Source organism: Vipera berus (genome assembly GCF_964194415.1).
Source record: "Vipera berus genome assembly, chromosome: 1".
Classification (NCBI taxonomy): Eukaryota; Metazoa; Chordata; class Lepidosauria; order Squamata; family Viperidae; genus Vipera; species Vipera berus.
Window position 1 is genome coordinate 186,947,939 of NC_138202.1, and position 17,913 is coordinate 186,965,851.

Consider the following 17,913-nt stretch of genomic DNA (forward strand, 5'->3'; position numbering starts at 1 on the left):
TATTAGAAAATTTTATTAAATGTACATTTAAAAACAAAAGTGAACATGATTCAACTTCCCTGGCTACAACACTGCTATTAGTATTACCTTATGTTACAGAAAGAAAAACAGAAGCTTAAAATACATTCTATGACAGGACAGGGTATAACAAACTGTACATATAACATCTGTAAATTTTTTGGTAAACTGTCTTTCAGTTGTCAACGTTATATTTACATATCTTTCAGTTGTGTCCTAATATAGGTGCTAATAAGAAGTCCTTATGTTATCAACTAATCAATCAATAGTCATCTCAGTGATCCTCATCTCTAACCAATCGTACAAATTTGGCCAAATTTCATCATACTCTGTTTCAGTTTTATTTTTAATCTCTAGAGTTTTCTGCGGAGCTCCGGGAGATGAAGCATCGGAGACGGGGTCTAGAGAGCGGTTGGAGGTCCAGCCGATCCGAATCTGACCGATTGCAGCTAAGAACCTTTATAAGGTCTTATCTTGCGGCAATAAGGACGGTGAAGTCTAACTACTTTGCTGCCCTTATCGCGTCCGCAGATAATTGCCCGGCCGCCCTGTTTAGGGTAACTCGCTCCCTCCTTAATCAGGAGGTTACAAAAAATTGATTTAAAACCAGAAACCTCCTTATTAGGGATTATTAATGATAAACTCAGCAAAGCATCTTTCTACTTACTATTGCAGTCCAGATAACATGCTCAAGACCGTCCGATTCCTCCACATCAGACTCTGCCCAGTCAGAGTCCAGACCAGTCCACATCTGAGCGATTTTGTCCGCCAGATGATGACTAAACTTCTCGGCTCGTCCCTGCATTCTAGGATGTCTGGCTCGAGGTCAGTGACCACCTCATTGTGACTATCAGGGATGTTAAGCTCATTCTTATATAGTTCTTCTGTGTAATTTTGCCACCTCTTCTTAATATCTTCTGCCTCTGTTAGGTACCTGCCAGTTTGGTCCTTTATCATGCCCATGTTTGCATGAAACGTTCCCTTCATCTCTCCAATTTTCTTGAAAAGATTTCTGGTCCTCCCTATTCTATTGTTTTCTTCTATTTCTTTGCACTGTTCATTTAAGAAGGCATTCTTATCTCTTCTAGCTATTCTCTGGAATTCTGCATTCAATTGGGCGTATCTTTCTTTTTCTCCCTTGCCTTTCGCTTCCCTCCTTTCCTCAGCTATTTGCAAAGCTTCCTCAGACAGCCATTTTGCTTTCTTGCATTTCTTTTTCTTTGGGATGGTTTTGGTTGCTACCTGTTGTACAATGTTGCGAACCTCTGTCCATAGTTCTTCAGGCACTCTGTCTATCAGATCTAATTCCTTAAATCTATTTGTCACCTCTACTGTATATTCAACAGGGATATGATTTAATTCATACCTGAGTGGCCTAGTGCTTTTTCCTACTTTCTTCATTTTAAGCCTAAACTTTGCAATGAGAAGCTCATGGTCTGAGCCACAGTCAGTTCCTGGTCTTGTTTTTACTGACTGTATAGAGCTCCTCCATCTTTGGCTGCTGAGCATATAGTCAATCTGATTTCTGTGTTGACCGTCTGGTGATGTCCATGTGTAGAGCCGTCTCTTGGGTTGTTGGAAAAGAGTGTTTGCTATCACCATCATATTCTCTTGACAAAATTCTATCAGCCTGTGCCCTGCTTCATTTTGTACTCCAAGGCCAAACTTGCCTGTTATTCCGCTTATGTTTTGGCTTCCTACTTTAGCATTCTAATCCCCCATGATGATAAGAACATCATTTTTTGGTGTTAGTTCTATAAGGTGCTGTAGGGCTTCATAGAACCGGTCAATTTCATCCTCTTCAGCACTGGTGGTTGGGGAATAGACTTGATCTACTGTGATATTGAATGGTTTGCCTTGGATTCAAACTGAGATCATTCTGTCATTTTGAGGATTGTATCCCAGTATTGCTTTTCCTACTCTTTTATTGACTATGAAGGCTACTCCATTTCTTTTGAGGGATTCTTGCCCGCAGTATACCTGATGGTCATCTGAATTAAATTCACCCATTCCTGTCCATTTTAGTTTGCTGATGCCTAAGTTGTTGATGTTCAGTCTTGTCATCTCTTTTTTGACCACGTCCAGCTTTCCTTGATTCATGGATCTTACATTCCAGGTTCCTATGGAGAAAAAAATCTTTACAGCATCGGAATTTCCTTTCACCACCAGACACATCCACAGCTGAGCATCCTTTTGGCTTTGGCCCAGTTGCTTCATTCTTTCTGGCGCTACTAGTACTAGCCCTCTGCTCTTCCCCAGTAGCATATTGGACGCCTTCCGACCTGAGGGGCTCATCTTCCAGCGTCATATCGTTTTGCCTTTTGGTACTGTCCATAGGGTTTTCATGGCAAAGATACTGGAGTGGGTTGCCATTTCCTTCTCCAGTGGATCACATTTTGTCAGAACTCTCTGCTATGACCTTTCTGTCTTGGGTGGCCCTGCACGGCATAGCTCATAGCTTCACTGAATTACGCAAGCCCCTTCGCCACGACAAGGGAGTAATCCATGAAGGGGTATATGTGATTACTCTTCCTAAATTTATGAATTTGGGGTGCATGAATATCTCTAATATGGATAGCCAATTGGGGATTTCTATATAATTAATTTTTTAATTTTTCTCCACATGTCTAATAGTGCCCGTCTAATATGATGATTCTGGATGTACTGATGAGCCTTATATTTCCTGTCCAAAGTATAGGATGCCACCCTATTTGCATGTCATGGCCTTCTAATGCTAGTAGTCTTCTGTTCCTTTAGTGCTTAGTAAACAGCGTGTTGTCTGGGTTCATATGTTAAAAAAACAATCAATAATAATTAATTTCTATGGTTCCGTAATCAACATGTTAACTAATGATATATCTCCTTGATCTTCTCTTCATCCAATAGTATTCTTCTTTTGTCAATATTTACCAAATATCATTCTTAAAATTCAATACATATAAATATAAACTTTTTCTTTTATAGAAATAACAGTAACATCAGCATATAGCATCTTTTTATCAGTTTATATTTCAATTGTATAGTAATCATCTTATTAAATCGCTATAGGTCCTGTTTTCAAATTTCTTATTTAACCTTAGTTTCCCTTCTGTATTCAAACCATTCTTATCAGTCATAGTTTTCTCAAAGTTAGTAACCTTTAAATATCCAACCTTTTCATTCATGTACATCAATCCAATATTTTTACATTTCATATATTATAAAAATTACTATACTACTTATATGTCTTATCTCTCTTACTATGAGACCCCTTTATATCCATAATTTATATCCATAACAGCCTTGGTGGAGCAGTGGGCTAATGCCTCCTTAAGTAACACCAGCTGCCTGCAATTAGTGCAGGTTCGCATCCCACCAGGCTCAAGGTTGACTCAGCCTTCCATCCTTCCGAGGTAGGTAAAATGAGGACCCAGATTGTTGGGGGCAATAAGCTGACTTTGTAATAATGCCGCTTGGGGTGTGTGTGAAAGCCCAGCAGGCATATACATAGAATGAAGGCTACTGCTAAGCTTGTAAGCCGCCCTGAGTCTTCGGAGAAGGGCGGGATATAAATGGAATTAAAATAAAAAAATAAAAAATAAAAAATAATTTATCTATTCTTTTAACCATATTCAAACAGGTGTTTGATCATACAGTACTCCCTCAGGTAGATTGCATCAAATCTCTCAGATCTGATTCTAGCCTTCTTTTGCCAACTAGTTTTCCAAGTTAATGTGTTCGCCTTGCACAGAGCTTTTTCCTGTATTTTTGTAAATGCTGCTGGGAATAGAAAAAACAAGTTAGATAACACATGCATTTTTTGTCTCCCAAACTTTAATGATTGTCCTGGTTGTTCTATAGTCCATTTTGTTAGATTTTCTTTCAAATTTTTAAGTTGATTTTGAGGTCGTGAAATATAGGATATTTTTTCCATTTCCATTGTTACGGTAAAACCTTGCAAGTTTTCTTTTCTTTCTATTAATTTGTAGTTCTCTTCATCTGTAATTTCCCTTTTTTGGGCCACTGACCTCTGATTTGTATTCTGTTACCTGGTCTGTTTGTTCATTCTTTATCATCATTTTCTGAGAATATTTACTTGTAAGTTTAAGTTGGAAATGTGCTCATTTATACCATCAAAGTTGCTTTTAATCTCATCATGATTTGAAATCATTGTCATTTGAAACTGTCACATCATTGCATATATTTCCTCCTGGAAGGTATTTGCCTTCTCTTGAAGTGTTACTCCTGCAGATCTCTGATGTTCCAGACTGGCACCTTCAGAAAAGGATATTAGATATAGTTTCCTGCCATTTTTGATAGGTGTGCAGCATCCATTTTATCTCCCCGTTCCAGATGTTCTTTCACTGGTACCATAATCTTTGTGTTTAGCCTTTTAAACCAGCCAGTCTTAAAATTGTCCAACTTTTTAAACAAAGAATTGTTTTTTAATAATTTCATCAAAACCCTTTCAGATGTAAAATCTTAATGGTTTTCTTAATTTTCAGATTCATCCAGACTATAATGTTAATTTCATTTTAATATATTTCTTTCCCCCGTGAAGTTAATTCGCCACTCCCGTCTATGAAAGGGTGGGGGTGTAATCACCTCCTTTCTCACATTCAGAGGATTTCTTGCTTTGGGGATCTTTTCTATGGAATCAATTACAAAATAGAAGAGAGAAGATCGATATTCTCACCCAGTTCCAAGCATGCAGTTCACCGTTGTTCTGGTTTGTGCTCTTGGACTTTGGCTGCTGGTAGCTGATGTGCAGCTAACCTTTCTCCTGTTGGGTTGGAGGACTTCCCCCGGATTGAATGGATTGACTGCTGTCATTTCGTGATCATCGGGGTGCCCCTCCTTCTTCATTGCCTCTCCATTTAGGGTCCCCTGGCAGGGCAAAACTAGCCGTGGAGTGCGGAGCTCAGCAATCCCTTGGTTGCGTTGCTATGGGGCGGAACCAGAAGTCCTTCCCAAAGCATTTCTATGCTAACCTTGTTTCCAGCTCTGACGTGTTCCTCCATCGCATTCCTCTGCCACTCTGTGCAGTCCCACAAACAAAAGAAGTTTGTGGGACTAAAAAAAAAAGTTCAATCAATCAATTCCAACTTTGGGAGATCCTTCTTTTTTGTGAGAAATTGGAATTGATTGATTGAACTTTTTTTTAGTCTCACAAACAAAAGAATTTTATGGGACTGCATAAGGCGGTGGAGAAACATGATGGAGAAATCCGTCAGAGCTGGAAAGAAGGTTAACATAGAAATGCTTTGGGAAGGGAGGGCATGTGGGTGGTGGTGAGTTGGGCAAGCTCTCCAGTCTGTGGCAGCAGAAAAATGCAATGGAGCTGGAAAGCAGGTAATTTCCGGTTCTGGCGCTCTACCTGCTATTTTGGTGGCTGTGTGGGTAGAGCTGTGAAGGGGAATGAAAGGGAAGAGGGTAGGTGGACAAGTGAGGGGGATCTGTCTCATACTGCCCGACTTGTGCAGTGGCTTTCGATCGAGCCACGTCTTGCCCACTAAGATGGTCCCCTGATGCATTCCTCCGTCATGTTCCTCCACCACCATATGCAGTCCTACAAATGTAGTTTGCCAAAGGGGATTTCAGGCTGCAATATGTGCTGCAATGGATAGACAGGAAGTGGAGCAGCAGGAGCGAGGGAAGGAGGAGTGGGGAGAAGAAAGAGGAAAAGCGGCCGAGTGAAAAGTGGGGCTGTCCCGGCCAGCCAGGCACTGAAGCGCTGCCAAAAACAGTAGACTCTGTGTATGCACCTGCTACACGCTCGCCCCATGTCAGTCATGTTCTCCATGCATTAGATCAACTGCAGTGCGGCATGGAAAATGCGGCTAACGTGGGGTGAGCATCTGGCAGGCAGCACACAGACTCCACTTTGCCGCTTTTCCTCTTTCTTCTCCATGCTCCTCCTTCCCTCACGCTGGCTGCTCCACTTCCTATCTCTCCATTGCAGCTCACATTGCAGCCTGGGATCCACTTTGGCAGTGTCAGGGTTTGGGAAATGGTGAATCCCCATTCATGGCATGTCCACTGACTAATCACGTTACCTCTTGGGTGGGCACTGGAAAAAAGCAGAATTCATGTGCGTGCCTGCCTCACACTCACCCTGCGTCCGCTATACTCTCCATGACATGCTGCAGCTGATCTGAGGAGGCTGGCCAGGCACTGAAGCGCTGCTGAAATCAGCAGAGTCTGTGTGCATGCCTGCTATGCACTCACCCATCAGCCATGCTCTCCATGCCTCATATCAGCTGCAGCTTCTTATTCATAATTAATATACCCTGAGGACCCATCTTCTAAAGGGTAGGAATAACCACTTGGGCACAAGCCTGAAAATGGGTAACTTATAGTGCGAAAGTTATAATTTGGTTTCTAAGTGATAGTAAACAACTTATAGTATGATGTGTAAAATCTGCAATATGTAATAATCCATTCTCTTCCCAGCATTTTCATCCTGATTGAATGTCATAGGATCTATTTTTAACAGAAAAAACTCACCTGTGATAGAATTCAAACTGGTTTCTGAAAATTCCTCATTCAGGTCTATCAGCATCCCCTCAGATTTGCATCGTGAGAGGCAACTGGCATTAGCAGCACGAATCCTCTGGGCTGCCATCTTAAGATATGTGCTGTTTTTTAAGAATCAGAAAATCTAATGGGTCAACTTCTCTAGAAGAGATGTGACAAATTCTGTGCCATTTATTTTAAATGGTTGCAATTATCAATTCATTCAATATTTTCTTCCACAATATATACCTGAAGAGAAAAAAGACCATGATATGGTAATTTAAAATAAGCATCTTTGTATGACTAAATTGCAGAAATCTTATTTATTTGACTTATATGGCTGCCCATCTTAAAAGATATAACTCTGGGAGGTCACAGTAGTAAACAATAAAACAATAGTAAACAAAAAGAACAATAAAACAAAAAGGTAGCACTTTTCTGATGCAACCAACATAATCAACTTCATATTTCAGACTCATCCAGGCTAAGTGGGTTGCAACTTGCCAGATGTCTTGGGGAAGGGTGTTTCACAGGGCAAGGGCTACTACAGAAAAGGTCTACTTCCTGTGAAATATAAAGTATTGCTTTCTGAGCTGTAGCTAGGCAGAATTTGCCCTGTAGGTAGGGGAACTTTAGACTTTGCTCTATAACTAGGGTATGTTTGTTAATAGGCACTCTTGAACTTGTTAGTATCCAATCGATGGAAAATCAGAACAATGTTGAGCAGGGGGTGGGGGAGGAAGGAGTATAAAAGCCTTTTGCAAGCTTTAATCTGGGTCCACCTCAGATTTACCCGTGTTTGCAAATATGTAACAAACCTTTTGCTATTTTTTGGTACTGGATTGCCTTTTATTGCTTTATTGCTTATCTATTTCTAACATTCCTAAATAGCTACATTTAAGGAAAGGGACCTATAGTGTGCCCACTCTATCTGATCTGATGGAACAGGTAGATATCTTCAGGGAGATGCAACAAATAATCTGGCCCAGTATCATGTATGGATTTTAAAAATAATAACCAGTACTTTGAATTATACCTGACAAAAAAAACTGGGAGCCAATGCAGATTACATATCAGAGGCATAATATAGGCAAAATGAGGGGTACCAAATACTGCAGGTGCCGCTGCATTCTGGACCAGCTGTAACTTCTGGATGATCTTCAAGGGTAGCTCCATCTAAAGCCCATGGCAATAATCTAACCAGGGAGTGGTCAATGTGTGAGTCACTGGGAGCAAAACTGGGTGCAATTGGCATAAAAACTAAATCTGTGCAAAGCTCCCGCCCCTTAGCCACAGCTACCACTTGCTCCTGAAGGATGAACAATTAATCCAGGAGCCCCCACCCACCCAATTGCACACTTGCTCTGATTAGTGAGTAGCACACTTGCTACTCCAATCAAATATCAAAGATAACATATCAGCATACCCAGCTGTAAGGATGTGGGGCTGAGGGAATAAATTTAAGGCCGCTCAGTCTTCTAGGATTGAGTTGGTTCTTCCCCATCCCCATCCTCATAGCCTTCAGGTACTGGGTCAGCACTGCAACAGATGCTGGTCAGAGATGGAGATATATAACTGAGTAACACCAACAAACTGATGAAACCACATCCTCTTCCATAAAATGACCTCATCTGGTTATTTCATGCAGAAGTTAAAGAGAAATAGTGAGAGATTTGAGTCATATCGCACCACACATTGCCCCGTAAACATAATTTACAGGGAGGCTATGGAAGAAGAAGAACCACTGCAAAATGGCATCTTCAGCTTCCAATCCTTGGAGCCAGTCTGGAAAGTAAAAAATGTAAAGCCACCAAGCGATCTAAGAGAACCAGGCCAGTTGCACTATATCAGTTCAAGTGTTCCAAAAATCATCTGCAAAAACTAATGCTATCTTCAGTACTGCACCTAAATCTGAAACCAGACTGAAAAGGATTCAGACTGCTTTGTTCAGGGTCCTCTACAACCGAGTCTCAACAACCTTCCCTAGGAATGGGAGGTTAATGGCTGATGAAAAAGTATTCGTCAGAAATTCTGTATAAAGCCCTACAAAGCTTTTCTGCTTAACTGTGATAAGGAAGCAGGAAACTTTGTATTCAGAGAAAAGGCATAGAGTATACCATAGATCAGGGGTCCCCACCCCCAGTCTATGGACCGGAACCGATCCACAGCATGCCAGCAAGTCGGCCGCACAAACAAGCAAAGCTCCATCCTCAGGATGTAGGCAGTATTCAAAACCACACTCCCTCTGATCCGCAGAAAAATCTTTCTCCATGGCACAGGTCCCTGGTGCCCAAAAAGTTAGGGACCTCTGCCATAGATGCAACTACAAACTTTATAAACACTGCCATCTACTGGTTCAAGAATATATACAGTATATCTCTACTGAATACAGCTATAGTTGTAGAAAATACATGAACGCTGTGTTCCAACAGTATTCAACACTGTTGGGTCCAAGGGTGGCCTCCTGTAGTTAAGAGGTATTAACTACAACTTGAATTCAACAACCACATACCACCTCCTGGAAGCCCTTGACCAACCAGGCAGGGCATGTTTTTCATTATAAACTAGCAAATCTATGAATTATGGGAAATTAATTTAATTAACAGACAAGTTTTTCCCACCTTAAAAACTATCACAGGTGATACATGACAAGCCCAGAACACATTTTCTTTATTAAAAAAACCCTTTCATGTAATGAACTCATAGCAGTTATAGAAATTTTGGGTAGATACTGTATGGCATACAGTGTATGCTGACATGCAAATTTAATGTTTGGATGTCTTGTTCAGTTTTTGATCACACAGATCTAGATTGAAGTTGCTACTCAGAAATTCCTATCTCTTAAGTGATTTTGAACTGGTCAGATCAGTAGTTTAGCTTATCCCACTGTAAGGTTATTTCAAGTGTCCTCTGGCATAAAGAAATCTGAGACTCTATATCAGGGCTTTTCAACCTTTTCATCCATTGTACCATTTTTAGGATATGGCAACATCCGAGCACCACCAGTCACTTAGCAAGATGTCAAAAACTTGATGACCAAAAAAAAAAAGGAAAAAAGTGATGAAGTACAGGTAGTCCTCGACTTACAACAGTTTGCTTAGTGACTGTTCAAAGTTACAATGGCACTGAAAAAAGTGCCCCCCAAGCCACAGCCAAGCAAGAAACCTGCCTGCCTGCCTGCCTGGCGGCACTCTTCCTCCTGTCTGAGGTTTTCATTGGTTTTTTTATTAAAAGGTTTTATAAAAATTACAATTACAATATAATCCCAACCCATCCCAAACTCCCCCCTCTCCCTCCCCCACTTCCCAAAGCTGAATACAGGGTTACAAATATAATAATCATAATCTAACATTAACCAACTATATAAATAACCAAATTCATAATGCGCTTTAACTCCCTTTAACATAAATACAAACAAAATAAGAGTAAACATAATAATAAAAACATAAACAAATTAATATCCAAGTTATTAAACAATACTAATGCTAAAATAATAATAATACCATATAATTAAAACTAATAAAAATTCCACTATAAAAAACTATTAATAATAATAACAATCCAAAATTTACTCATAAGCTAAATGGAACTTTATAGTCCCATATTTATTCTTAATATAATCTATTCATCTTCTCCAGACCGAAATGTATCTTTCTTGTGAATGATCCTTCAAATAAGCAGAAATCTTAGCCATCTCTGCTAAATTTGACACTTTACATGTCCATTCTTCTATAGTAGGCAAACTATCCTTCTTCCAATACTGCCCTACCAATAACCTTGCAGCTGTTATCAAGTTCAACATCAAGTTAGTTTCTTTAGTATCACAGTTTGTTATAACACCCAATAAGAATAGTTGTGGAGTAAACTTTATCTTTCTGTTAAAAATCTTTCGAATATTCCACTAGATTTTAATCGAAAAAGCTTTTATATTTCTACAAGTCCACCAAATATGAAAATAAGTAGCATCCATACTGCCACATCTCCAACATTTGGGCTGTAAATTAGGGTACATACAAGACAACTTTTTAGGGTCCAAATGCCATCTATAAAACATTTTATAAAAATTTTCTCTTAAATTTTGGGCCTGGGTCTTTTATTTGTTAAATTAAGCCAATCACTAACCAATGTTAAAACCACCGCATCATAATATAATTTCAAATTAGGCACCTTAAGTCCTCCTCTTTCCCATGCGTCTTGTAGAATCTTAAGTTTAACTCTTGTTTTTTTCCCCGCCCAGATAAATTTATTAATACCCTTCTGCCATTCATCCAGATTAGCATCTTTTTCAATATAGGTATCATTTGAAACAAAAAGAGAAACTTTGGTAAAACATTCATTTTAACAGCTGCAATTTTCCCCAGCAAAGATAATTGTAGTTTTTTCCAATTATTTAGATCCTTTTGTACTTTTAGCCATAATGTCTCATAATTATTCTTATATAATTTCACATTAGAGGCTGTAATATATACTCCCAAATATTTAACCTTTTTCACTATTTCATAACCTGTCAATTTTACTAACATTTCCTTTTCATTCATGGTCATATTTTTAGACAACATTTTAGTCTTATTATTATATACCTTAAAACCAGAAACTTTCCCATAAAAGATCCCTTCTTGTCTTTACTTGAGTCCAAAACACCATTCTAATCACCCATCATAATAACAGATTTGTAATCCAATTGAGTTAGTTTATGATGTAAAAACTTATAAAACTTTTTTTTGCTGTTGATTAGGGGCATATAACCCAATAATAAGGACTTTCTTGCCTTGTAACACTAGTTCAATAATAACATATCTTCCTTGTGTATCAGATTCAATTAATCTAGCCGATAAATCTCTTCTTAATAACCACTCCCCCCTTTTTTATCAGGGGCAGAAGCTATAAAATGTGCTCCCAACTGAGAACAAATCAAATACTTTTGATCTTTTGCAGCAACATGTCTCCTGTAAGCAGACAATGTCATTTTTATGTTGTTTCAGGTAGTGAAATACTTTCTTTCTTTTTTGTGGTGAATTCAGGCCATTAACATTCCATGTCAAAAGCTTTGCCATCCTTAGTGGCCTGAAGCCTCTGGAACACTGCCTGGAGATCTGCCATTGATCTCTTCGGTCGTGCCCCTCCCACAGGCTCTGTAGTAACCGGGCCTTGTGTTGTTGGTCCAGAATCAGCCTTCTGTTTTTGCTTCTTTTATGTTTTCAAATCTTCTCGTGGATCCTCCTTTAATCCTCTTATACGCAAGGCAAATTCCATATCTCTATATTGTGAAATGGTCACATCGTCCTCTGTTCTAATCAATATTATTTTCTACTTTGACAACTCTGCTTTCCAATTTTTCAGTATTTTCCACAACTTCATCCACCCGATCATCCAAGCGTTCAGTATGTGTAGCTAAACCTTGAAGTGCAAGCAGTATGTCTTCCCTCATCTATTTTTGTACTCCAGCAGGTCAGCCATCTCCTCCTTCATTTTACTGTCAAGAAGATCAGCCATCTCCTCCTTTATTTCTTGTGTTGCTTGCTTTAAAGCATCTTGAATATCTTTAAGCGTAAATGCCGGTGGTGGGGCAGAGGGTGGAGGGGATTTAGGCTTAGCTGTAGAATGCACCACAGACTGTACCACAGGAGAAGAGATTGTACTTTTAGGAACAGCAGAAATTCCCAAATGCTTTGAAGCCATTTTTCTGCTTCTAAAAGTCCTAAAAGTTTTTTAATCAGCAATTAAAAAACAAAGTACCAGAAAGAAAGAAAAAAAAATTCTGTAAGAATTCTTTTAAAAAGAAAGAAGAGCTCTGAATACACAAAGTCTGATAAGTTGTTTAAACTTTGTTGCCAAATGTATCTCTTTCTTGACACTGTCCTTTCACACAAAGAAACAGCATTCCGGTGCCATTTTTCCTCTTTAAGTCAAATTGAAATATGGAGAAGATTAATTCTGCCCGAGTTAAAGTTTCCAGCATTTGCAATTTTAACTTCTCCTGGTCAGCTCTGTCTGCTCTTAAATACTCCCAAGTCACTTTAAATAGCAGATGTGGATTCGACGTCTTGCTTCACTCCTGAAGTTCGGAGCAAAGGAGTCCTGGGTGCGGAGAAAGCCCCGGGCTCTGAGAGAGCTCTCACCCTCCGGCCCCTAAATAGTTAAAGGGGTCTAGGGGAGCTCTACCTATACCCGAGGAGGACTCTCCTCCCCCTCTTCTCCCAAGGGGGAGGTTTTCAAGCTGTGGGACAGCTGATTTTCGCTGTCTCCACGTGCTTTTCACGAAATCCCAGGACAGGCGGCCAGAAGAAAGCCGCCATCGGCGCGGCATTGCCACAGGAAGTTCAGGTTTTCATTGTTGTGAGCATTTCTGTTGAGGATTTGCAGTGGGGGGTGGGGTGGGGGTGTTTGGTTTTTATTCGCCCCATCTGCTGAGCGGTTGCAGAAGGTCACTTCACCCTGAGACCCTGGATATGAATCAGTTGCCAAGCATCTGAATGTAAATCACAAGGCCCTGGTGATGATGCAACATTCCGCTGATCGGCGCTTCTTCTAGGCTCAGAAGCACTAGGATTAGCGCCGAGCTCCAGCTGGAGCCTGGCGCTGATCCTGGCACTTCCAGTGAGCCCTAACAGCCCCAAATAAGCGCTGATCCTGGCGCTTCCACTGAGCCCTGACAGCCCTGCAGCTCCAGCCATCTCTCACTCAGACTTGTGCGGTGCTGACACTGGTTCAGCTCATTCCCTTCCCCCACTACCACTTTTCTAGGATGGTCGCGTATCACTGCCAGATGCCAATGTACCACAGGTGGTACCTGTACCACTGGTTGAAAAGCCCTGCTCTATATGATCCAATCAAGAAACTCAGATGGAGGCTTCTATAAACAAAACTGAGTAAGCATATGGGTGTATTTCTTCCACATGCAGGCAACAGTGTGAAAAAGGAAAGCCACACTCCTTGTTTTCACAAAACTTTCTTTTATAGTGTTATTTTAACCAATCAATTTTCAAGCCATAGCACTTATGTCACTTTCTCTTATCTCTCTGTATGTGCTCTTCTTGCCTTGGGCTTATGGAGGTTTCTGTGCAAGCATGGTATACAAAAGCAAAACAGCATTGCTTTGATTTCTCTAAATTCCCTTAATTCCTCCCATTTAATTTGTAAAATAGAATAGTTTCTGTTCCTGAAATTGTGGATGTTACAATTCATTGAATAAGAGGAATCAAACAGGGCAACAACAGTAAACCTCCAAAAGCTAATGGAATCAAACATAAGACTCTTTTCCAATCCCCAAATATTCCTGAAAACCATCCAGTGTCCACAATTCCAGACCAAGTTTGAACTGGAACAGGAGTTATCTTTCTCATACATTCTGTAATCTCTTCAATTTCCTGCATATCTAATTTATGTAAGGGAGGTTTCATTAGTGATAATTTCTAAAACAGTTTGAAGTCTAATCATTCTATTAAGCATCACACCCTTGATTCTGAATAGGGGATTAATCACGAGGATCAAACATATTGAGGCACCTAGTAGATCCGAACCATAAATTGGGGCCATCTTTAGCTCTATTGAAGAAAGTTCTGGGGAAAAAATAACAACAGAATACAAAAACTCCAACAACAATCAAGTTTGGAACAATGGTCTCCTCAAGAAGAGGCCAATTCATGTTCCACAGGTCCAAACAAGTCGGCGGGTGAAGGCTGCTTCCCAGTGAGCCTCACCTTAAGTTGGGCTTGCCAATAATCACTTGGAGGTTCCACCTATTTAATCCTAGATCCATGCCTTCATGCCTTCAACTTTAACTGCAATTGGAGTTCCAAGCAATACCTGGCATGGCCTGGACCACTTTGGATCAACAGACAATGGTGAGAGTTCTTTCACCCGTACCCACTCTCCAGGCAAGGCAAATGGTGGAGCAGCAGAGATGGGTGGAAGTGCAATTTGGACTTGTTTGGAAATAGACAATAATACCTATGCCAGATTATGCAAATACTGGGTGATATTTTTCTCCCCCACATTATTAACTTGCAATCAGGCTACAAAAGGCCACCCATAAACCATTTCAAAAGGAGATAAGGAAAATTTCCCAGAGTGCAAAGCACGAATGCGGGTGAGGGCCAAGGGGAGATCACTTTAGGTCATGTCAAACTAGTCTCTTGGCACAACTTGACCATGTGGGTTTTCAATGTTCTGTTCACGCGATCAACTTTAGCAGAGGCTTGAATCCTGTAACTAGAATGAAGACTCTAAGAAATGTTCAAAAATGTACTAACATCTTGAGTCACTTGTGCTGTAAAATAGCAGCCATTGTCAGATTCTAGTCCTTTTGGTGTTCCAAAGCGTGGAGTGATTATTTCTATTAAGGCCTTAGCAACCTCTTTGGGCCTTTTGGGTTGTGGTAGGAATACCTTCAGGCCAGCCAGAGAAAAGGTTAACAAAAATGAGTAAGTTGGATTTAGCACTTCATTTAGGCATCTCAGTGAAGTCCACTTGCCATACTTCCCCTGGGTAGCAGGTAGTTGTAAAGTGACCAGGGGGAACAGTCTTTCCTCCCCTGGGGTTATTTTTTGGCACACTTTACATTGGGCAACCATGGAATGACAGGCCTGTCGAAAATTGGGGTTGTAATAATGGTCCTGTAGCCATTTAGTCAGTGGGTGGGGACCTGAATGAGAAGCTTGATGGCTTCGCTGGACAATTTTCCACAAAAGGGATTTTGGAAGTTGTACTTTGTTGTGCATGATCCACCATACATCCTCCCACCTTCCTTCAGGAAGCAAAACATCTCTTTGGTTATAAAGGGAGGCAGTTCATAGACTGGTTCTATGGGAATGAGTGACATCATGTTCTTTTGATGTGTTTGGTCCAATAGTCAGCTGAACGATTTCCTTGGGTAATATAACCAGCATCAGATTTATGGCCCGTACAACGGACTATAGCTAATTCTTTTGGCTTTTGAACTACTATAAATAATTCTTTGAGGTAGGGCTTCATTTTTATAGTTTTCCATCTGCCCCTGAGTAGCCTCGAGCCTTCCAAAGAGCAGTGTGTGTGTGCATGCAGCAAGGAAAGCATAATGGCTGTCAGTATAAATTGTGTCCCATTATCCTTATGCAAGACAGGCTTCTATGAGGGCCATCAACTTAGCTGCATGTGCTGACAAGTGAGCTGGGAGTTGTTGCATATAAATTGAACCTTCATCCATGACCACAGCCAATCCTGTGTACCACTTGCCATCTTTCATAAAGGAAGAACCATCTGTCCAGAGTTGTCATTCAGAGTTCTCCAAGGGTATCAGAACCCATTCTATTTCTATCCATTTCTTTCTGTGGGTTCTGCCATTCTCTTGAAGGGGAGGGTGGAGGGCTCTCTGGCATATTTTTCTGCTTTGCTACAATGTATCCCTTCCACTGTTTTCTTCATGCCTACTCTCTTGATGTCAATCTAGAGTGAGAAAGGAATGTGCCTCCGGCCAGCTGGCTTATCTCTTGCTGCAGAAGGGAAGGTGCGAAGACCTAACAATATCTTCACAAGCATGGGAACAAACCCCGTTATCAGCTCCATTCCCACAATGGACTTAACACCTGGGGATTGGCTCATATAAGCTGACCAATGAATATTGGGGTGGGGTTTGTTTGGGACTCTTTTAACCTATTGATCTGAGTGGGAAACCCTCAGATCCTGCCTTCTATGCCTGCCATCAGCTTCTCCTAACAAAAGTTCCTCTTGGAATGAAACAGTTCCAAGTCCTAATTTTTGGGATGAGATTTTGAAGTGGGCCCTGAAATTAGGTAGGATCTGCAGTAATAGTCAACCTGGAAGGAAGACCCTTATCAGGGGGCTAAGCAAATGTTGTCTGATATCAGAATGGAAAGGGAAGAATCTGCCATGGGAGGGAAGTTCTCCCACCAAGGAGAGCCCAGCTGATACAGTTCTCAATCCATGAGCTCATCGGATGAGGTGGTGGTCATGGAATGTCACCATAAACCAAGGTGGTCGATGGGTGTCGTGAAGGAGAAGGACTGGGAGAAGAGATCCAGGAAGGTGATGCTCAGATGCGGCAGGCACCAGCTGGGTTTGAAAATCGAGATGGAGAAGTCGCTTCCCCTTAGTGAAGACAAGGACTGACCAGCTGACTCCTGGAGCAAGCCATCGACATGTTGAGAGTCATCTTTGATGGAGGAGAAAGCTGACCCATGCCAAGCCACCGCTAACCCAGGCTCAGCTAAGGGGACAGATGAAGGGGTGTGTGAACCAGCACTCCCAGGCCCTTCCACTGGCACCACGGAAGCAGCAGCTGTCGCTACAGCCACAACCACCCCTGGGCGAGCTGCACCAGCCGATGGTGATGGTCATCGACACAGGAGATTGAGGGGTCATCAATCCATCCAAAGTTCCCGCCATTAGGAGTAAGGTACTGTGGAGAGCCATGCCAATTGGGGTTTTTCCTGACTCAAGTGTTGAACTACATGAAAGAATATGGCCATGATACCCAATGACCGCGGTCAGATAAGGATTGTGTAAACAGCCCTAGATGGCAATGCAGCAGAAAGGGTGGTACCGATGCTGATGCCCCAGAACTGCAAAACTTCAATCAGTTCATGGTAGCTCTCAGAAGCCAATTTGAAGATCTCCTGGTTGATTGGAAAGTACAGAGCGCATCAAAACTGTCAGGCAGGGGCAACGACCCATAGTGGAATACACACAAGAATTCCAAGCCCTGGCCAGCAAGCTGAACTGGATGGAAGATATATTGGTCGGGCATTTCAAAGACAGCCTGAATGATAACCTGTATTAAGCTTGCATCCCTCGGGTGGATCCAGACAGGCTCCAAGACTGGTACATCCTAGCTGAGGAAGCAGAGATTGATCACGCCACAAGACAACAACCCAGAGGGAGATCCCGGGGAAAGTTGCCAGCGAAGCCATCCGAAGAGCCAAGAAAGCAAGCTCTGGCCACCCCAAGAGCAACTGGATGTTTTAAATGCGGGAAGGGGGGCACTGTGCTGCCAAGTGCTGCTTGAAGACCCCCATCCGGAAGCCTGACCTAGTCCCGGGGGGAAGCCTGGAAAAGACTCCAATGAAACCAAAGGAGATGGCTATGAAAAGTATGGAGGTCATAGAATTCCGAACTCCATTGAGGCAGGTGAATGGAACTCCGACATCACTGGGGGAGTCACCGGATTCATCAGATGACAACTCAGAGGATGAACCCCTGGTAAGTGGACCCATCACACCCCTAACCAGAACCATAGAACTAGCCCCAGAATGCCCAAGAGGATTGCACTCAGAGCCCTAATATATTCCAGCTGCACTCACTGCCTCATAAGCCCAACCTTAGTGGGGAATTTAGGAATTCCGGTGAGGAGGCTGAAGAAACCTATTTCATTCGGTCAATTAAATTGGCCCATTGCAGGGGGGG

At 41.5% G+C, this 17,913-nt stretch overlaps 1 protein-coding gene across 1 annotated transcript in view; it reads right to left on the reverse strand.

Moving 5' to 3' along the window:
* The window catches only part of SH3BP4 (SH3 domain binding protein 4), a 100,563-nt gene that overhangs the window by 38,897 nt on the left and 43,753 nt on the right, over positions 1-17,913 (reverse strand). The window contains exon 2 of the mRNA XM_081315311.1: positions 6,505-6,762. Coding sequence (XP_081171437.1) covers positions 6,505-6,622 — 118 coding nt within the window. The 5' untranslated portion in view covers positions 6,623-6,762. The remainder of the gene's footprint in view (positions 1-6,504; positions 6,763-17,913) is intronic.